General features: G+C 39.2%; 2 protein-coding genes across 13 annotated transcripts in view; one reads left to right on the forward strand and one right to left on the reverse strand.

The window, feature by feature from the left end:
• Positions 1-977, reverse strand: part of GSTCD (glutathione S-transferase C-terminal domain containing) — a 72,940-nt gene extending 71,963 nt beyond the window's left edge. For 5 of the 7 annotated variants that reach the window (XR_011808825.1, XM_027456808.3, XM_038178413.2 and 2 more), the window contains exons 1-2: positions 873-977; positions 174-308 (exon numbers count right to left, since the gene is read on the reverse strand). The gene's annotated coding sequence lies outside the window, so the exon portion shown is untranslated. Of the gene's footprint in view, positions 1-18; positions 77-173; positions 309-872 lie in introns of those variants that run through there. The other 2 variants (XM_027456805.3, XM_027456806.3) reach the window with 2 other exon arrangements.
• On the forward strand, positions 858-21,350 carry INTS12 (integrator complex subunit 12). 6 transcript variants are annotated; one of them, XR_005265417.2, is made up of 11 exons: positions 858-1,131; positions 7,197-7,360; positions 9,375-9,527; positions 10,003-10,190; positions 13,636-13,795; positions 14,474-14,626; positions 15,548-16,271; positions 18,339-18,414; positions 18,914-19,080; positions 19,735-19,867; positions 20,877-21,350. XR_005265417.2 is itself a non-coding variant. In XM_027456814.3 (7 exons), exons 2-7 carry the CDS (start codon positions 7,205-7,207, stop codon positions 16,127-16,129), a joined length of 1,392 nt encoding a protein of 463 aa, XP_027312615.1. In that variant the 5' UTR covers positions 858-1,131; positions 7,197-7,204; the 3' UTR covers positions 16,130-16,508. The 6 variants fall into 6 exon arrangements, 2 of the variants coding, with proteins under 2 accessions (XP_027312615.1, XP_071893042.1); XR_005265418.2 differs by having other exon boundaries at positions 18,938-19,080; XR_005265415.2 differs by having other exon boundaries at positions 18,339-19,080.
• Positions 21,351-22,122: the final 772 nt, after the last annotated feature.

Genomic DNA, 22,122 nt, shown 5'->3' on the forward strand with positions numbered 1-22,122 from the left:
GTTTAGGTACAACCTTACCTCTGAAGGACTTGCTAACCCACCTGGCTGCCTGTTCCCACTTACTTTCACACACCGAGCACCTGCACATTACATTTAATTTATGAATCCACTAGCAGCTTATTAAGACAGAAGCATCCACAGACATACACAATAAAACAAAATGTGGTACTTACAAAACCTACAAGACATCACGCTGGTCACTGACTGGATAATAGTTTCTCCTGCCACTTTTCCTTCTCTGATTGGACTGTAAATTGTGTGGGAAAAGATGGATTTCTGTTCTATACTGGCCTTATTTACAGCAGCCACTGTTAAAAGAGAAGGGAGAAATCAGCTGAATGCAATAATGCGTTTTGCAACATCACTTATAGATAAGAGAAATAATAGTCTACCTTTGCATAAGAATCACCTTTAGCATTTAAAAGTAATAAATATTAAGCAAGCATACTTGTTACTAATTATATTGTTATTATTCTCTCCACCCTTTCAACGTGTGTTAAATAACAGTTAGATTAGCTTCACTCTGCTTCCACATTAGCAATACAATAATGTGCTGGCTTCAAATTATGTTTCCCAGGAAAACGAAAAGTAAATAAATTCATGAACATCTCATTGCTGAAAAAACATCTCGTTTATTTAATTATTACCACATGGTAAAACATTTTTAATCAACACGCGAACGTCTGAGGAACGCTCAGCACCACGAGTAACTTAAAAGCACGTTTTTCTCCAGCAAGCGCTTAGCTTGGCACAACACGCTTAAGCGAGACGGTTAGGGAAGCAGAGCTAAATTTGGCTTTGCTGTGTATTTAAGGCCACCATTGTATTTAACGTGTGTATTTAACCCGCATAAGCCACCCCCCTCAGCCCACCTCAGGCGGCCGCCATTAGGTTCCCGCCCCTTCCCGCCTCCCCGCGCTGCGCGCGCAACGGGCCCTGCGCTCTGACGGGAGGGCGGGGGGAGGGGAGGCGCTGAGGGGGCGCCTGCACACGCACTCAGCCCCGGCCTCCCTCATTCTCTTTTTTTGGGGGGTCCTCCCGTTTTTTGGGGGTGTCACAAGGACTCTGGAGAAGGAGGAGAAGAAGGGGGGTGTCTCTAGGTGCTGCTGGACCGGCCGCGGGGCCCGACAGGTAGGATGGGGGTGCGGGCGGTGTGGGGTAGGGCGGTGTGGGGTAGGCGCCTCAGCTGTGGGGAGGGGTGAGGATTTATTCTGTTAAACGGTGCGGTTTGAGGCGCTGGGGATCGGGGACATCCCTTTCTTTCCTTAAGGGAACGTGAGGGAGAAGTTTATGGTGCTGGGGCTTCGGTGGAAGCTGTGCAGAGGTTGGGCTGTAGCCAAAGTTGGGCTCTGCCACCGGGATCACGGGTGTCTGTGCACCTGCTGAGGCTCGGTGAGCAGAGATACAGGAAAAGGCAAAGACGATAATAGAGATATAACCATTATGCCAGCAATTTGAATCAATGAGCAGTGGCATCCGTGTAAGCAGCATCCTCAGGGCTGTTTCTGTATTGAAGCCTCGTGGTAGCAGGGATGAGCGTATTTCAGTCCCACAGGTATGGGTATCTCATCTGCTTGAATAAATGCTCTGATAAAATTGGTTCTTGTGGCAGCAGAACTATCCTGGAGAGCAAAAGCAGTTTGTAGAAAGGGAAGATACAACAGAAGAACTTTATTGAACGGGGAGCTCATGACAGGGCTCAAATTTACAGGAGGTGAGTGTGCAGACAGGCTACACAGGAGGAATACAGAAATACTGCTGAGGTGTGTGAGGATGGTGCTAGGAAGGCCAAAGCTAAACTAGATTCAAAACTAGGAAGAATATTAATGGCAATGAGATGCTTTTGTGTGATTGTCAGGAAAAGAATGCTCAAGTTAAATACGGTGCAGCTGCTGAACGGGGCAGGTGACTCACTGACAGCAGACATAGGTAAGGCAGAGGCATCAATGTCAGCTGTGCCCCAGGCTACAGTGAGGCCTCCCAGGCCTTTCTGTGGCAAGGCAGGGTTCAAGGAAAAGAGGAACTACGAGAGGATTGAAGTGTGGACTGATTTCCTGATATGCCCACGCACCTGGATGCACTGCATTGAGGGGTGCTGAGAGCAGGTGGTAGCATAATGAAGCCACTCACTGTTGTCTTGGAAAGGTCATGAGATTGGGGAAGGTTCCCTAAGACTGGAGCAAAGCAAGTCTTGTATTCATTAGTAAAAAGGGCAAGTAGGACAATTCAGAGGACTACAGGCTGGCCAGCCTCACTCCTTCCACCCATGAAAGGACCATGAAGGAAGCCAATGTCTTGGGTGAGCTGCTCTGAATTCATTATTGAAAGTGCTTAGAGCAGGGGGCTGCACAGGCTGGCCCCATCGGTCCCCTTCCAAGCGGAAGGATTGATTACATTTTGTGCTTTAGCCCAACAGGCAGCTGAGCACCACCCAGCTGCTCGCTTGCTCTCCCCAGGTGGGATCAGGGAGAGAATCAAAGAGGTAGGAGTGCACGAAGTCACGGGTTGAGTTAAGGATAGTTCACTAGATAAAGCAAAAGCCGAGCACGCAAGCAAAGCAAAATAAGGAACTCATTCGCTACTCCCTATCAGCTGGCAGGTGCTCAGCCACTTGCAGGAAAGCAGAGCTCATCAAGGGAAACGGCTTCTTGGGAAGGCAAACACAGTCACTCTGAACATCCCCTCCTTCTTGCTTCTTTATGCCAACTGTTACTGCTGAGCATGGCACCACGTGGCAAGGGACATCCCTTTGATCAGCCTTGGCCAGCTGCTCCTGCTGCACCCCAGCCCCTCGCTGGCAGGGCAGTGCAAGGATGTGAACAGCTCTTGGCTCTGGGCAAGCAGTGCTCTGCAACAACTAAAAACATCAGTGTGTTTATCACTGCTATTTTAATCAAAAATCCAAAACACAGCATCACAAGAGCCTCTACAAAAAAAATTAACTCTATCCCAGCCAAACCCATGGCATTCTCTGTTTCTTAACTGATGTATCATTTATGAGAAGTAGGAAGCAGTAAATATAAAGCAATAGTGTAATCATAGAAATGTCAGACAAGCAGGTTACCGTGATAGATTGAAATATTAATTTAAAAGTACAATATGAAACACACTGTAGAATAGAATATAAAATGAAAGATCACAGTGCTAGTAACTCCATAATGGAAGATTTTATTCCAGCCTTCTAAAATTCTTTGGATAAGATGTCACACAAATAAGAACCGATTAACCCAAGTGTTCTGATTAATACAGTTGTCTGGACTGCTAAAGTGTGTGAGTTTTGAAATCTCCCTCGTGGGAGATGACTGTGAAATTATGTTGTCATGAATCAAATCCTGATTAAGATACTAAAACAAAAAACAAAGATAGAAGTTCAGTTTTTCCTGCTTTCCTTGATCTACTTCATCAAGAGCTGCGTTAAATGTGAGAGTGATCTGAAAAAATATAGCTGGTGAATATGCAAAACCTGCCACTGTCACAGTTGTTAGATTTCTGTAGGAAGAAAGAAATTCCTGAGGAACAGAAAAATCCAAGGGGGGGAAGGAAGGATGATGTGTTTGATGTTTTGGTGGCGTGTAAAATTAATTATTGATAAACACAGAGTAGCACACTGAAAGGGATTTTGTGCTGCTGCTCCGTATTATTGGGTTTTAAGTTAACTACTGCAGGTATTGAAGGTAGCTGAAAAGGATGTGAGTGAAAGGCCTCCTTTTAGCAATCAATGTCAGTGGAAAACGTAAATATAGCTGAGTTTACAAAGAATGGGTTTGAAAATACTGTTGCAAAATGAATGGAAGGTGTGTATGTTTTTAGAAAAGTGTGCTCAGTTGTCTTAGAAACTGATAGAAATAGGAGTTCAGAGCAGACTGATGAAAATAAAGCAATATGACCATACCTCAAAATGTCATGTAGTCGGATCCATTTAACTGAAAGTGACGATGAATGAGATAATACGTGTATAGGCACGCAGAATAGTAGATGACAAATTAATGGCCAGGAAAGGGCTGTAATACCCCCAGAAGGGTTCACTATTAAGTTGAAAGACCATGTATTCTGTACGGTGCTCAATTTTCTGTGATTTTTGGCATAAGACAATAGCTTAGTCTAGAAATGAGAGATTAAAATATTCCTAGACACTGAGAATAACAACCTACTCAATTGCCATTTTTCCCATAGAGCTTTTCCCATAGAACTATTCAGTGTAGTCCACACTGGAAGGTTTTCAGTGATTATCCGTCCTAGAAGGGTTTCTTATATCTCAGGAGAATGTTGTTACTGTACATTTGGTCTTCTCCATCTGTCATCAAACACCTCTTACAGGATAGTGAGACATAAGTTGAGAAGGGTGGTTTAAGGGCTAGACTAATGGTGTAATGCTTGCTTGCTAGAGGGTGCATTCGAGCTCTTGACCCTGCTCTGCAAGTCGCCTATGTGTTCTGTTCAGTTCCTGCTGCATGTGCAAAACCACGTCTGCCCTGGGTCCAAGGATTTTAACGAAGCCCTCTGATGTTGCAGCAGCATAATCAGACTGCTACGCAACATGTCATATTCACTTCTTTCCTATTGCTTTCTCCGAAACAGCATTTTAATTATTTTCTGTACAAAGATTCCACTTCAGCAAGAAAGTCAGAGCGCTCTTGTCCAGAGTCACCTATGGCATTATTAATAAAACACTCCATTTTACTTGCTCCAAAACTATTACTTTGCTATATACTGACTTCACCAGCAGTTCGTGAAAAAAAGCATGAATGAGTGTAATTGGATCTGAGCTTTATAAATATCAAACTACTGATCATGTCTGTAAATAACTGGAAAAGGCTGCTTTCAAAGCAGATTTTTTGAAATCACTAGTGTTAGTCCTTGATAGTTGTTATCCATTCATTTTTTTGAAATTATTCCATTTTACAGACAGCTATTGGTGTGTTCATCTTTCCATTAGATACACTTACCATCTGTAATTTAGAAATATATATCTTCAAATTTAAAAATCTGCCTGAATTGAATACCAAATTTCAAATTAAGGCATATTTGAACTGTTTAATAAGCCCAGTTCCCTCTCTTCTCATGAGAAATTTCTATTGATGTTTTGGTTATAATTGCAGTGGCCTACGATGTTATTATAATTTACCCTTGAGAACAGTGAAAGAATTGCTGCAATTTCATACACCGATGGAAAAAATAAGTACAAGGAACACTTTTAAATCTGGTTTTCAACCATTTCTTAACAACAGAAGTCTTTAAAAAGCTAGTGCTCAAAATAAATTTGGGAAGCATTACCTTCCAAAAGATAATAATGGAATTGTCTTGCTTACTCTTGTTCTCTAAATTCTACAAGCGTACTGAATTGGCTGCTAATGACTGTTGAGGCTACATCTTCCTTATGTACGTATATATATTCCCAGAAGAAGCCTCAGAAAAGTAGCTGAAGGTTGTGTGGTTTTTTTTTGTTGTTTTTAATCGGGGAATTTTTCTAATTTTCTGTAGTTGGTGTCTTAATTCTACTGGTTTTGTACAATAGAGGGTGTAGCAGTCCTAACTTAAGACTGTGGTGCTGAAATTTGGAAGCCGTATTCACAGAGCAAAGAAATGGAACAGGTAACTTAACCACAGAGCTCAGGAACAGCCAGAAATTTTAATAGAGGTATATGCGTAAAAAAAAGTGTGCTTTCCACACACACTGATTTTGCTTTTTGTAAACATCAGAGAGAGACCGAGTTGTATCGATGAGGCATGTACTGTAGTCACTGCTTGATCAGTGGAAAAACAGTTAGTGGTGTATAGTACTTTCTAGTAGAAGTTCTGCGGCCACTGGAAAATGATTTGACAAGTAGATTAAGGAATAGAGAACAGGTTCTTGAAGAGGATTCTTAACTCTCTGCTGGGTCCATTGATAAAATCCCTATGAAGTCTACTGTATGTTGAACTCCTTGATGATCTCAGTAACGTGATTCTCTGGTGTCTCGTGAAAGCCCAGCATGAGATAAAGGTTCCTGGAGACTTCTAGGCAAGTGCTGAGGGAGCTGACTGCTGCTGCTGGTGCATTGGCCAGAGAGGTAAAAGTTCACTGCCTGGAATATCAAAAGGAATTCTTCAGTCAAAACCTTGGAGGCTCCAGCTGAAAAAATGTCCAGGAACTACTTCTGAGTAGAACTGATGAAAGTTCTTTTAAGAACATCTTCTAGATTACTGTGTAAGAAATGAAATACCTTGACAAAGTGATATTTGAAGGGATTAATAAGAATTGTGCTTATCTGTTTTGGGAAACAGCAGGAAACTTCTCTTTCAGTGTTTTTCTCCTCAAGTTTATGATTGTTAATTACCAGTTAAGTTAGTGAGCATCTTTCTTTGTAGGGAGAATTTCTGATGCAAGTGCAGTCCCCTTAGGCCTTTTGTTAGAGAAATTGACAGACAAAGCTCCAGAGTGCAAGATATTATTGCTATGAAGCAACCTTTTTTTCTTTTTTTTTTTTAATTCATTCTATCCTTTTCCTCACTTTATTCCATTGGCATAGGCAGTGTGGTGTCTTAGAGCTCTGGCTAGTTTCTTGATATGAAAACCTAGGCTGTCATAAGGGAACTTGGCTAAGTCACAATTTAAGTTTATATTTTTGATCTGTTCCAACTAAATTTAAAGATCAACAGCATATTTTTCAGATTTTAGTAAATAAATAACATTGCATGCTAGCTATTTTATATTCCTGTGTTGTATGTTATAGTGAGCTGTTCTCAGAAGTTTCAGAAGTGAATTATTCTGTCAGATTTTTCTTTGTTCTTAAGTGAACAATTAGATAAAACTCCCTGTATGTGCATCTTCAAACAAGAAGTGTAGTAATTGCTTTTCTTGAAATTTTTGCTTATTTTGCATTCATTTCAATATTCTGCATTTATGGAATATGAAGAATAAGGAATACTTGCTCTATTTGTGTAAGGATGGTGAGTTTAGGTTTTGTAACTCAGGTATTGCAAAGAACAAAATCTGACATCACTTCAGACGTAAAGCCAAAGTCAAGTTCTGCAACTCTTAAGTTCACAATCAGTCATCTTCTAATGATAATTAATTCACATATTCCCCTTGCTGTGTTTTAATATAACTTTATTTTGGACAAAAAAAAAGTCTTACGCAACATAGTTAGCCACATGCTGTTTGACTTATGCTCTGTATGAATAAAGTTCTTTTTTTATTTTTCCTTCCTACAAAGACAACGCTATGGCTGCTACAGTGAACTTGGAGCTCGATCCTATTTTTCTGAAAGCCCTGGGCTTCTTGCACTCGAAGAGTAAGGATTCTGCTGAAAAGCTGAAAGCGCTTCTTGATGAGTCTTTGGCCAGAGGAACAGACTCAAGCTATCGTCCATCTCAGAAGGTATTAATATTAGACAGCATGCGTCATTTTTATATGCCTTGTAAAAGCTCCACCTATTCCTAGTTCACCTTTTACAGCTGAAGAGTTAAGAGAATCAGCAACTAAGGAAAAATTAAGAGTAATTATATAATGTTTAAATTGTTTAAATGTTTAAATTATATAATGTTTAAATTCATTGTTCCCTTTTTATACAACATAATTCATTTAATTAATTGCAGTTAATGAAAAAAGATCTCTTTACCTTGTTGGTATATCCAGATCTGTAGAAGGGCTATTTCGTACTACAGTGCGAGTGTCATGACTTTCTAATGGTACTTCTTGTGTTTACTTCTATGTTGGCTTTGGCATTTTTCATGATAAGCTATTGTACAAGCTATCAAAGATGAATCAAAATTATATTTTTCCAGTTATGATCAAAGTTAAAAGCTCTTTAAAATGCAGACATTTTTGCAAACAGATAAATATTAAATGAAAAGTTTACTGATAAAACTGGAACTCTTCTCTCAATATTATTGATGAAGTCATATGAGAGTGAAAAAAATCCCAAATGGTCTGAAGTGTAAATGATTTGTTGGCCAAAAGCATCACCGTCCTATATAAAAGCATGATTTTTCATCTACTGAAAATCACTAAACACCTGCTAGAGAGAATATTTGAATCTGAGATTAGCATATGAAAATAATCAAGCAGGGACATCCTACTGTTGCCGTGTACTGCCATATGGATAATGAGGGCGTGTTCTCCCTTAAGATGCCAACAAGTCAACCTGGGGTGTTTTAATGATGGTCTGTATGCTGGTACATTAGGAATATTGTGTTTCTCCATGTACATGGTTCCAAAACATCTAAAAGGCACTACTACTGCTACAGCATACGTTGGTTTGTAGTTTAAAGTGGGAGCATAATCACAGAATCACCTGGATTGGAAAAGATCTTCAAGATGGAACCTAACCACCAACCTGATGTACTGGGTACCATCCCTAAACCGTACCCGTTAATGGCACATCCACCCATATCTTAAGTATGCCCAGGGATGGGGACTCCACCTCTTCCCTGTGCAGCCTGCCCCAATACTGTAGATGGGGTTGGAAAGCCAGTTCTAATAACAGTTCAACAGGCAGTCACCCAACATCAGGTGAGACTGGGGCTCAGCCCAGAGAAAGAAATCTTTTGTTCTCCTCTTTTCCTTGTGTCTCCAGTATCAGCTGGACCGCAAAGCTCAGAAATGGAGAAAAAAAAAACAAAGTACAAGAATTCCTTCCACTGCATTCTCAGGCTGTAGGATTAGTTTCTGGTTGACAGTGGTGTCCAAAAACAGAGCAAGGAGCATGGGGTTATGACAGCCAGAGGAAGAAATCTGTTTGACTGCATGCAACAGAAAGTCAGTATGCTTTGTGGGGCTTAAGCTCAGGGCTCATCCCAGTGTACAGCAGAGAATTATTCACTTCTTACCAAGCTGGAGGGATACCTTTCTCATACACATTGCTGTGATTAATCACTCGTTTACAGTCTCACTTATTATCCATTGCTCACATGAAGGCATCACGAAGATGATCTATTGATTTCTGTTGAGATCTAAATTATTAGCCTGGTAGGTGAATATGAACTGAGATTAAGATTTTCCTTCATTAGGGAATGAAGTATTGATATCTGGTGACATCAAATGTCAACTTACATTTTCACCATACATTCGGTCTTCAGAACTATCTCAAATTTTGTGTTCATTGTCCCTTTGAATTTTAAAAACAGAAAAAAATTTTATTAATGTTCCAAAGAGGATCTGTCTTTAGATAAGAAGCATGTTTTCCTCTGGAAGGTGAGTGGTTTTGTAACTAACTGCAGCTGAAACATTAATTTGTGTCTGTGATATAAAAAAGATTTAAGATATATCCAAAAAATTTTGGCTATACAAAAAAAAAAATAAATGTATGAGTGAACAGCATTGTGTGATACTGTGATGTAACTAACTGCAAACTTGCAAGTAACTTGCCTTCAACTTTTATTTCTGTTTTTAGGAAGTAGAACAACCAAAAGTATCTGTTAGCAAACCTATTTCCAGTAAGCAAGAGCCTAAAGCTGCTTCTAGTTTGCCTTCTGGCAACAACAATGGCAAGCCCACTGCATCAGAAAAGGTGAAGAAAGAAACAGAAAAGAAATCTTCTGATAAAGTGAGTCTTATTTTTGTTTCCTGTTGACATAACTCCGCTAACAAATCTGAAGTGCTTTACACGTAAACTCCCTTTTTCTGTGTAACCTGTGTAACTCAGCTCTCAGTAATTGTGCATAGCTATGAGCCTAGGAGCTGCCTTATCCAGTCATGTTGTCACTTAGGCAATTCAGCATAGGTCTTGGGACAAGTGAATGTTTTAAATGTAGCGATAATAACAGGTTAATAAAATGTGTCAACCCAAAATGGGGGTTTCCTGAGGATTTCTTGAGGATTTTGAGGTGAAGTACAAAAAGTGGACTTGAGCTCCTAGGTCATAAATATTTTGGAGAAAATGTATCTAAAGAAAACATGCTCTGGGTGTGCTGTATAAAGTACCCTGTCCTATACTGCTAAGCTAATTGTTTCAATAATTTTCTCATTTTAATAAGATCCATTAGCTTTCTGTGTTTTCACATTCTGTGTGTCTGTGATAGGTAAAAGCAGATACTGTGGAAGGAGCTGATATGCCAAAGAAGCCCAGGCTTGAGAAGCAAGAGGCTCGTTCCTCTCCTATTACAGTTCAGACGAGTAAAGATTTATCCATGCCTGACTTATCTAGCTTTGAGGAAACCAGTGCTGATGATTTTGCTATGGAAATGGGTTTGGCCTGTGTTGTTTGCAGGTAAGTCAACACTGCTTCATTGCGATTGTGTCTGTGCTTCTGTTTGGTTTTGTCTGTGTACTATTTAGTTAATGCTACCTGTAGGTTTTGTTCTGGAAATCGCTTAAGCACATATGCAAAATTAGTACATTTAAGCACCCTTTATGAACAAGAATGGTTGCTTGAAAATTGAGCCTGTAATGAGAAGGTACTTTTCTTCTTTGGGAAAGAGGACATGAGAAATAACAAAATTAAACAAGATATCAAACCTAGTATAACATGCTGATTTTTAAGTATTGGAAAATAAGTTCAAATATAGGTAATAACAAACAACATTCTAGAAAATCGGTTCTCTTCTGAGTGCATTTTTAGTGGTGTTATTATGAGTTCTGTATGTGTTGCTTCCATCTTCATAATCATTTGCCATTACTTTACACATGACCATGTTTTTCAGTTAACCCTGTAAATATATCTTCGGTCATGCAATCAAGATGGGTTCTTTTCACTTTTCAGCAAGGGCTTATAAAATGGATAATAGCAACGTTCTCTTAATAAGGCATCTCATGTTAACAAATATTAAAAAATACACTTTCAAATATTCACCCTGGGATCAAATAACTTGAATCAGGATTTGGTTTCACGGATGATTAATATCCCCATAAATCCCCACTGCTGCCAAAAGGAACTGTTTGGCTCTTCCAGTTGTATGTCCTTCCTTGTCCCAGTTAGGGGTGTATCACCAACACAGTATGTTATCAACCGAATCAGCTTCTGGATCAGCTCTCTGCTCAGGTTCTTCAGTAGGTTTACATTTCACTCAGCTTAGTGAGCATATTTATGCTGACACATGTGGATACAAAAACATGGGGACAGGGCAAGGAAGAAGGGGGGACTGGCCAGATTCCTGGTAGCATTACTAATTACTATATTCTAGCTCAGCTTAAGCCAGTTGGGAAGCCATATTCTGTTTAACTTTGTTCTTCAGTCATCTCCATGGTTGTTCCTGTTGTGCAGATGAGGAGGTGCATCCAGTCCATACAGGATAAATTTCCATTGTTACAGCTAATTATACTGTTAACCAGTTATGCAGTGATGAGATTTCACATTATTCCCATGTGTTGGTTCAATTTTTTAATCTTTTTATTATAGACATTGAAAAAGGAAGAACAGTTCAAACATTTGAAGTATGAAATAAATCTTTCAGTTTTACCTTCTTGCAATAGCACTAATAAAATAGCTCCTATTAAGGTGATGCCAGAGGGAGGGAGAAGCACAGCAGGAACAAAACAACCCATAGAAAAAGGATGGCAGCAGCCATCCAAGACTCGGGATTTGTTTTCATTTTATGTGAAACCTGCTGGGACTGATGTCTTCTGGTTCTTGATTTCCAACTCAAGCTGGGTAGGATTGTTTTCAGAGCACTCACACTTCATACTTCCTAAATCCAACATTTGTTACCACTGTATTCCACTACTTACTTCTCAGCTGTCAATATGGGGGCCCTTACTGAGGCTGGGCATCTCGAGTCTAAATACTGACATCCCTGTACATATGAAATATACGAAGCACTAGATACTTCTGTAAAATAACTCTGGTATGAATAGCATTTGGAAACTGACAGCTATTAATATTTGTGTGCGAACAGTTGTGAATGAAAACACCATGTCCAGTGGCAGAGTACATGGGGTTCTCTTTTTATTCTTAGCCAAATGTCTTATATTGCTTAAGAAAACCAGTTGACAACAAGACCCCAGCTGTGAGTTCACAAATGCAAAAGAGTGCATTTGTATTTTAACTATTCCTTTTTTTAATAGATGTAGAAACCAAAGTAAAGACATCAAATGTTTCTCTGGGATTTGCTAATGTAAAATGTATTTGCACAATTATCAGGTGTATTGAACTTTGCCCATGGTGATTTTTTCTTGTTCTGTTATACCAAGGTAGGCACAAAGAAGGAGAGAATATTTAAATAACTTCACCCTTCAATGCTTGCAGATCATAGAAAAACAGGGCTCAACAGCTACAAGGATTCTCAGTTATATGAAGTAATATTACAACAATTTGCAGATAATACTGAACTTCTTAATATATATATATATATATATGTATTTTTTAAATGTTATTGAAAGAACAACCTTATTTTTATGAATACTTGTTTGTTTTCTGAAGGTAAAAAGTCGATACGCTTGTTTCACAGCTATCATTTAAAAACAAGGCTGGTTTAACTTGATTCCAGGCATGAACAGTTCAGGTTTTTTTATTCAGTCTGGGATTATCTTTGTAAGTTTTAAATAAGGTAAGTCTCATCCCTTGAGACATGGGGTTAAAACATCACAGCTTTGTTCTGACCCCGTTTATTTAGGAATAATAAACAAACAAAATGACTTTTGAAACATCCTGCATCTAAAATGATAAGCCCTGGAATTTCAGAAATGTTTCTTTCTTTGTTTTTTTAAATAGCCCATTTAAAAGAAAAAAAATGTTTAGAAAACATTCTAGTGTCCATATGGACAATACCTTCAGACTTCATTTTCCTGTTATATAAAGAAATAAGGAATTACCTTTCTGTACCCATCTACAAATAGAGTTTCCATGGTTACCTGGGTACCTGCTCCTCAGGGATATGAGCAAAAGCAGCTTAGCAATTAAATAGCCTGATTTGTCATCTGAAAGAAGAAATCATTAGGAAACTGGTATTTGGCTAACTCACAGACATATTTCCAGTCATGTGTACATCACTAATTTGTCATTTATATAGCGTGATTACTTTCACCAGAGACCCACGCAAAATTAAGTCCTCATCACCAGCTTACGTGTTTGCTCCAAGGCAGTGCTGCACAGTTAATCCTCTCTGTTTCATCTTTCCATGATTCTGGTATTATCTCAAATCCCAAGTGTCTGTCTGTAGGGACCAAAAGGATGGCTAATAAAACACCTGCAAAGTAGTATATTTTGGATGGTGATGCTTTAAAATCCTTTAGCAGAAAGCATTCTTACATGCTTGTCAGTGCAAAATTATTTGTTCTTTATCTGTATTGCTCTACAGTTTACAACAAAATTATCCAAATGTAGGCTAGGCCTTTGGATGCTACTATAATAAAGAAGTCACATAATTGGTAAGCAGTGAGGTATCTCTAAAATCCCTAGGTGAAGAAAACCAGGTGAGACTTTAATTTCTAATATAAAAATCAAAAAGGAAAACAAGTGTTATATATGCATGTTTAATAATATTGGACTTTTTAATGTAAATTCTTGTGTGAAAATCTAAAAACTCCAAATTTCTAAAATATTTATTAGTCATACAGGGGAAAAAAAAGGTGATGTAGCTCACTTGCCACAGGCACAAAATATTTGTGAAAGTAAAAATATTTCTAGTTTTCGTCTTAAGCCTTGCAACATTTGCAACAATTGGATAATCCTTTAAGTGTTTTCTCCAATAATCTGTTCTTAACTATTTTCTCTGCAGGCAAATGACAGTTATTTCTGGGAATCAGCTAGTGGAGTGTCAGGAGTGCCATAATCTCTACCACCAGGATTGCCATAAACCTCAGGTGACAGACAAGGAAGTGAATGATCCTCGACTTGTGTGGTACTGTGCCCGCTGTACCAGACAGATGAAGAGAATGGTAGGAGTCATTTCTTTGTCTAGTATGAGCACTATTTGAACAGAGCAGGTTATTTCTTATACATGAGGATATCTTATAGTCTGCAGATGTCTTTGGAAGTATGTTGGAGAACCTAAAGTATTCTACTATCATCAGGCTCTGAACTGAGCAGAGTATTTGCTTGAGGTCAATTATTGCACAGGATAGCCTTTGCAGTGACTTAAATTTTTCCTTCCATATGCCCATACCCTTCTTTTTTTTTTTTTTAGAAAAAAAAAATAATAATAATAAAAAAAAATCTACCATTTTACTTGCAAATTCTTAGAATTTCTACAGCGTGCATCCCGATACTGCCGGGTCATGTCCATGTCTTCCTCAAGTTCACCCTGTCTTTGCCTTCTTTCTGTGATGGCACAGTGCTTTCCTGTTCCCTAAGCATCAACACTGCCTCTCTCCCCATAGTGAAATAGCAAATCCTGTTCAGTAGGGCTTTTTGACTGAATTCTGTCCCCAGTACTGTATTCACCATGTTCTCCACAATTCTACACAATTCTAGTCTGTTACCTTACTTCTGAGACACTTTTTGGCTTGAAATTGTAAAGGCTAGACTGCAATATGATAATGCTAGTGTTTTTTCTTAACACAGTCTACATTATGGAGCCTATAACTTGCTGTTGTTGCTGTTTTTTTTCTATACAGGCTCAGAAGACACAAAAACCACCTCAAAAACCCGCTCCAGCAGTGGTTTCAGTTGCACCAGCTGTGAAAGATCCATTGGTCAAGAAGCCAGAAATTAAGTTGAAACTTGAGACCCCATCAACTTTTCTGGCATTCAAGAGAACAGAAGTCAAGGTAATGCAGTTTAAATTTTTCAGAGGGAGAATTTACATTCCACTGCATGATTACATATATTTTTTGAAGTTAGACCCATCTTTTCTCACAGGAACCATGAATGAAAGTCTGCTATACTGCAGGTGGTACCATAGCACAGTGATTTTGCATTAGCCCTAAAAGAGCTGGAAAAAAAAAATCAACTCCCTAAAACATCCAGCTGTTGACTGTACTTTTATGTTAAAAGAGTGAACAGAATTTATTCCAGGAATTTTTTAATGGTATTTTATACAAGTAGGAATCCTCATAATTCTATAAAAGATGATATGCTCTTTGTGGTCAAGTACCATTTGTATTTTTTTGTTAGTTAGGAGGCTTCTTGTTAGGGTAACAGGGAAACCCAGCTGATGTTGTGAGATCTAAATTAGGTGGCTAATATATGTTGTCTCATGCTTCTAATTCCCCCAGTTATTTAATAGATGTTGTTGCAAGTTGGTTAAGGGTGGTAAACCAGAAGCAGCATAATAAATAACAAATCTAACAAATTATGACCCTTACCTAGGAAAACACATCTGTAACTCAGAATCAAAGCAATTAATCTGTGTTTGAAGTTGTATTTGCCGTTGTGCTGCCTGGATGGGAACAGCTGTGAAAAAAGTTGGGGGATCCCAATGCCATATGATAAGCTGCTAGCTTTATTTAAAAAAGAAAAAGGGGGCTGGAGGAAGGTATTACTGGTTTTATTTGGCTGGGAAATTTAAAGTTATCTTCATCTGCATCCTTTCCTTTTCCTGTTAGTGCTTTTTAACTGTAGTGACCAGTGACAAAATATTGTCCACTGGGTGTTCCTGGGAAAAGAACTGAAACGGGCTCAATCTATTCCTGCTGTGATGTGTTAGACAAATAAATGCTACTATAATAAGAATGATTTCTTTATTTTAGACCTCAGCAGCAGTTTCGGGCAACACAGCCAGTACAAGTGTTTCCTCTTCAGCAACCAGTGGCCTTACAGGATGGGCTGCCTTTGCAGCCAAAACCTCCTCTGCCAATCCATCAACTACCAAACTGGGATCAACAGCACAGAGTGCCAGCGGGAAACCTGCAGCTTCTTCAAATAACCAGAAACCCGTGGGTTTGTCAGGGTTGGCAACTTCCAAAACGGGACTCGGGTCAAAAATAGCTTCAGGTAATAACAGCACAAGCCCTGTACAGCTGAAACCTCCTCCGCCTTTGACGCTCGGGAAAACCACTCTTAGCCGTTCGGTAAGCAGCGACAACGTCAGCAAAGTAGGGCTCCCTAGTCCCAGCAGTACCACACCGAGCACCAGCATCCAGGTGAGCGGTGGGAATGGCAACAGCGGGACTGCAGGTAACAGTGGGGGCAGTGCAAGCAAAACCACAGCAGATACCGGCAATCAGTCAGCCTCCCTGAAAGGCCCGACTTCTCAGGAATCGCAGCTCAATGCCATGAAGAGGCTACAGATGGTCAAGAAGAAGGCTGCTCAAAAGAAACTCAAGAAGTAGTGCCACTGCTGGCTGGCTGTTGGTTGCGTTCTGTGAAGCAGCAGCATTTATGTTTCTATTAGAGAAAATACCACGGTTACTGGACTGAACCAGTAATTAAATCAGGGAAGCCCAAAACCGATGTACAGGAGGCCAAGCTTAGGTAATCCGAGTATTCCTTCTGACTTCACAAATTAGGAATTGAATATGCTAGAGGGATATTTGCTATTACATGCTCCGGTTTTATAGCTCAAAGCAATGAAATGTGAAGTTGTAAACATCGGGTCTTCTGGAGTATTAAAAAAAAAAAGATTTATGTGGACACTTAATAAATTGGATTTAATGAACCTGTCATCTTAAGCAGTACTATTAATAAAAGCATTATTAATCTGGGAAATCACTACCACTTCTCTTTCAGCCTGTTTTCTGATATTTAAAATGCTTCTTCTCTTCAGAGTTCTGTGTTGTGCAGTTAATGAAGTTTATCCCAAATTGTACACTTCATTAAAGAAAAAAGAGATTTTTCTTTTTACTGACTTCAAAAAAATTAACTCTATTTTATATCATGAGAATTTTAAGTGGCATATTTTGCTTTTGTGCACTGAGAAACCTCATCTGTCATCTTGTTGCTGTTCTCTGAGGGAAGAGGAAAGGGTAGAAGATGATAAATGAGTTCCGAAGTTGTCAGAAGAGTGGAAGAGAGCCAAAACAGTATTTTCAACCTGTAAAAAAAAAAACTTGGTTTTCCTGTTATAATGTGAATGGAAAATATGTGTTGGGCAGCGTATCTTATAATTAAATCCCCAATCCCATTGAACCACATTGTTTTGATATGAGAGAAAAGGGAAAACAGAAAAACATGAAGGGAATCACTGTTTATGTCAGTGCGTTACTTCCCTTTCTGGTGCACCTTTGATCATGTTGTGTGTACCAAAGTAGTAGTGCCTGCTAACCTATCTTGGAAAATGAAGCTTACATTGTTAACTGTTCTAGCACAGCCTGTGTGATTACTATGTGAGATCACTGCCTTCTGATACAAGGAGTGAGCAAAGGTAGAAATAATAGTGACAGCATTGGTCACTGTTCAATACGTTGTATGGATAAAACCACTCTCTCTGTTACAGTTATGGCATGAGTAGGAAAATCTTTTCTAGTAACTTTTAGGGGAGGTAGAAACAGGAAAAGATGCATATAAGTGCATGTCTTTCTACATGCTACTCAAAGTAGCAAATGGATCACATACATTGTGGAAGTTTGTTTCCTTTTCCCTGTTCAATTCAGTGATTTTGTTTTTAAAAGGAGTGCCACTCAGGTGTGCTTTCTGCTGGAAAAACTTTGTTAGAATTTGCTAGCAAATGCTGCAGGTTTTTTTGCTAATAGGATATTGAAGTTGGATCTTTCAAGGCTTATGGGTAGATGCATTTATGTCTGGAGACATATGTTGGATTTGCAGGTGCAGCTTAGAGAGAGGAGCCAGGGCATATTGGAGATGGGGAAGAATCTTAAGCTTGTAGGAAGTTGATTGCAATCTCCTGGCTGTAGAAGTGCATTCACAAAGAAATGAAAGGACACAGGCCTCACCCAGCTAGCCTAGGGCACCTGTCTTATCTCTTAAGTTATAACTGGAGGAAAAACTACAAAACAACCTCCAGTTTTGGTGTTGCACAGTGTCAGATTTGTATGTCAAAGACCCATGGCAACCTCGCTGCTTGCATGTCAGGTTGGTTAGCCTGCCAACACTGCCTGAAGGTGCAAGGGCCAAGATCTGGAACTCAGGAGGCCAAGTATTAGGACCCATGTACACCCCACTGTCCATCTCATAGCATTCATGAGACAAAGGGGTTTTTGTTTGTTTGATGTGTGTAGGGATATTCAGAAACCTTTTTCCTTTCTTTCCAACTCACAGACTTGCTTTTTTTTCTCACCCTAATTCACTTGTGTATCTAGAAGTGTCTAAAATAGTGATATATGGTATTTAAAATAGGTCTAAAATATTCCTAATAGCATAGATTTTCAAATAGAAAAGGTTGTTTAGAGTTCTGAATGTACTCCTTTAGTCCATCATGGAAATGAACATTCATATTTTGTTTTTGTAAAGAAAAATGAACAAAGAAATTAAACTCTGCGTAGGAAAAGTTTCCTTTTTATGAGTGACGTATTCCGCACAACTTTCATGGGAACTGTTATATCTGTGTTTACCTTGCATTGTTACTTAGTGTCTCGGTTCCAGGAGCAGAGGAAGCAGACGCTGCTGCACTGTTGCAAGAGAGGAGCTGGGATGCATCCAGGCACTGGCAGTGTTAGAGGTGACGTGTATCCTGCAAGCATCTTGGGGCCTCTGCCTACCTGTTAATAATGCTGAGAGCTTGAAAAAGGTGTGGGAGGGGAGAAAAAAAAAAAAGGATCTTTAAGTTCAGTATGGTAAATTTCCACTTCCAGAGCCTTGAATGGGATCAGCTTGGTCTCTCTTCCCTTTGCAGAGTGTAAGCCCCTACCACCCCCAGTGCAGTCTTGCACTTAGCCTGGCTGCTGTTACAGGGAAGGTTTGTACACACTGTGGCTGCTTCTCAGGAGCTTCTTGCTGAGACATTTGTGTCATTTTCGTGACTAGACCCTAGATCTCTCACCCACAAGCTTCCTTTCAGCTCTTTCATTTATCCTGCTGGATTTTGTTACATGTCCTTGAACCTGTTCCAGCCACATGCAGGCAACACATAATGCTTTATATGCTGCTATTAAGACACGGGTACTTGAGAAAGTGTTGTATCTTCCAGCTCTCCACTCACACCCCTGAACTGTTCACAGCTGTGCTCCCTCTGTTTGTCCCAGATGATCCACATTTTGTTCAGCTCTCGAGAACTGGAAAAGGATCTTCAGTCTTGCTGACTGTGACCAGCCTGCAGCAATCCCCTCTCGGTTCCCTCTGTTGGGAGGAGCATCTCTAATTATGAAAGCACCTCAGAGTTTAAGAGGTAGGTGAAAACTACAGCTTTTCTTACCAGTTCTATGTTTCAAGTGTGTGTAAATAGCTGTAGTATGCAGCTACTTCCTTCACCTCCTTTCCCCTCTCCACAACTAAGATATTAGGCCGAGTTTCCTTATATATCCAAAGGAATAGCTTCACTTACTCAGGATAGCCTCGGTTACATTGACAACTTTTGTTCTTTTTTAACTATAATTTCCTGTGGGGTAAAAAAGAAAGGTTTTGTCTTTGTAGTGCCTGCAGCTTCCAGGACAATTTAAAAATAACAGCATTAGGAAGAGAAAGAAGCTCTGGATTCTCTTGCCTTTTGATCAGCCCATCTTTCCTGCTCCCTATCACAGGAGGTTTTTAATGGTGGTGTGGTAGGAAAAGACATTGAACCAGTTTTCATTTGCAAACAGGAGGCGCATTTTCTTCTGAAATGTTAGTCTGAAGAATGTTGCATGTGCTGTGAAGCAGAGTATGAAGATGGATTCTTTTAATGGCTGGAGTGCTACTATGTAAAGTATTCACTCTAGTGGTATAATTTGCTCCCACAGGAAGGTTCAGGACGTAAGCTGCTCCCATCTTGCCTCTGAATATACATACAGTTTTGCTTTTGAGAGTTCAGGAGCTTACATCTGAACTCTGCGTTTCTCTTTAGGTACACTGTATGGGGTGAACAAAAGCAGGGAAAAAAAAGATCTTTGTTTTCAAACTGTGGTAGCTCGTGCCATTTAAAATACCTCTGAGACCTGATTTGAGTGCATCCTGATGATTTTACTTCTAAAACCCAGGTATGAGTTGGCTGTAGGTCATCTCCTATTCATTTAGAATACAATGACATATGCTATACCTTTTGTGAATCCCCATCGTTTTCTTCTAATAAAGCCAAGTCTAGCTGGACTTGTTGATGCTGCTCTATTAGCAAAATCTGCAGTAGAACTGCAACATGTATCAGCAAAGGACTTTTTTTCTGTTGTAACTTTTCCTGATTCCTATATGAAATATAAAGTCTCCTTCTGTTGGTATAAAAATGTCAATTAGGATTGTGATTCTTTGAAGTATTAGATCAGGAGGGATTTATAGCATAGACCTCATCTTTTAAGTCAAGTGTTTAGCTTGAATATGTAAGATAGGCACTGTTGAAAAACAGAGTAGATTGAAGGGAACAGTTGTTGCTTTCTGCCTTGAAGTTATAGTTAGGATGGAATTAACAACTGTATTTTCAGGAGAGGGATCCGTTCTACAGGACTGTTAACTGAATTTGCACTTCAGATTGAAGAATCTAGTGTAGGGCAGAAAGAAGGAAGGTCCTTTGGATTTTGAGAAGTGTATCTCATATTTATATAGAAAAAATAATTGGAAAACAGTCCTGTGGTTTTCTGTCCCTAAATCAGATTGCTCTGTGATTTACTGTAAGAATGGCTACTTGACTTTTCTTACCAATTTTATAAATTGATATGGCAATATTATACTTCCACTTAAATAGAATGTTATTCATAGATGCCCAGATTTTGATATCCTTAGTAATGTGAATGAACTTGCTCTGGTTGCACGAACATGCCAGGTTGGATGGGGCTTTGGACAACCTGGTCTGGTGGGAGGTGTCCCTGCCCATGGCAGGGGGGTGGAAATGGATGGCCTTTAAAGGTCCCTTCCAACCCAAACCATTTTGTGTTTCTATGAGCACTTCTTCTGGGTAGACTGGGGACTGCTGGTGGTATCCAGGTCTAAGAGGAAAGATGCTGGCATTGAACACACAGTTCTCTGTTACGTTAGTAATACACCTCTTTTCTATTACAGCTTGTGACGGAACTCTGGCTGGATGTGGCAGAAAATAATGGGCACAACAACCACAGAAGTAGCTACAAAAGAACAGAAGTAACGTGATATTTGCAAACTTGAAGTGTATTTTGGATCTCACTGCTGTAATATGTTAGAACTTGCTCAGTACTTTTAATAGATAAGCTAAGATGTATACCAAATATGCAGAATATTGTTTGAGGCAACTGTCTGTTTTCTCTGCTGTGCTAGTTTTGCAGTGACACTTTTTATAGTTCACAACAGAAGAGGCAGACTTTGGGTAGCATTTAAAGCTCTTTGCTCCTGGAAAAAGCCTCGTTGATGTTGTTTTCGTTGTTTGTTTTAACAAAACAAAAAGACAACGTATCTTTACAAAAATAAATTTTTATTATTACAATAATTTAAAAGAAGATTTTTCACCATTTATGAACAGTACTGTAAGAGGAATTATCAATAATAGATCTATAAGCACAAGCATTGTTACGGCTGTGTTTTCTTTCACAGGTCTAGTTCATTTCACATATCTGTATTTTTACAATCTCTCTTAAAATGACAGTAGAAATGTATTTTACTATTCGAAGGTGCTAATTACTCAATCACAAAGTCAGAAGGAATAATTCTTCAATCTGTGTTTGTGCTGAAAATGTGACTCCTTAGTTAAAGTGCACAAGCACCCTCCAAGCAGAGGGAAGGCAATGAAGCGCACAGTTGCCAAAGACTCTGAGCTGTGTTCATTGGCTTGTATGTTTGCTGGGTTCCAGGCTGTCAATGTCAACACTTAAAATAAAGTGAATTGCCCTTGATTTGACAAACACTTTAGCTTGTGTGGACCCAATCTTGGAAATTTTTGCACATGCTTACTGTCACAACTGCTCAAGTAAGTAAAATGCATATTTGAATATATGCAAGATCAGTCTAATACAACTGTAGCCTGCTTCAATCAAAATAGATTAGTTTTGTCATTAATGAGAACAAGAAAGCTCTTAGAATACTGTAACCTTCTTTACATGAAAGAAACTGCTGCAAAAACATTACACAGTTCTTAGAAATTTCTGGAGAACTAACATATCTCAGTTCCTAGTATTTAAAGCATGACCTTAACAAAAATGTCTGAGCAAGTCTCATTTGAATTGTTGTAAATCTCCTTAATGTAGGAAGGCTTTAGATTCAAAGAGCATCTCTTCATGTTTTGCAGTGATTGCAGTTTGCATTAATTCGTTTAAAAGAAAAATAAAAGCTTGCAATA

The sequence above is a fragment of the Anas platyrhynchos genome, chromosome 4 (genome assembly GCF_047663525.1).
Source record: "Anas platyrhynchos isolate ZD024472 breed Pekin duck chromosome 4, IASCAAS_PekinDuck_T2T, whole genome shotgun sequence".
In the NCBI taxonomy this organism is placed as follows: Eukaryota; Metazoa; Chordata; class Aves; order Anseriformes; family Anatidae; genus Anas; species Anas platyrhynchos.

Coding starts and splice junctions, on each gene's coding strand:
- INTS12 (XM_027456814.3), top strand. CDS start 7,205: ATGGCTGCTACAGTGAACTTGGAGCTCGATCCTATTTTTCTGAAAGCC. Junction 7,361..9,374: donor GCTATCGTCCATCTCAGAAG/GTATTAATATTA, acceptor TTCTGTTTTTAG/GAAGTAGAACAACCAAAAGT. Junction 13,796..14,473: donor CCAGACAGATGAAGAGAATG/GTAGGAGTCATT, acceptor TTTTCTATACAG/GCTCAGAAGACACAAAAACC.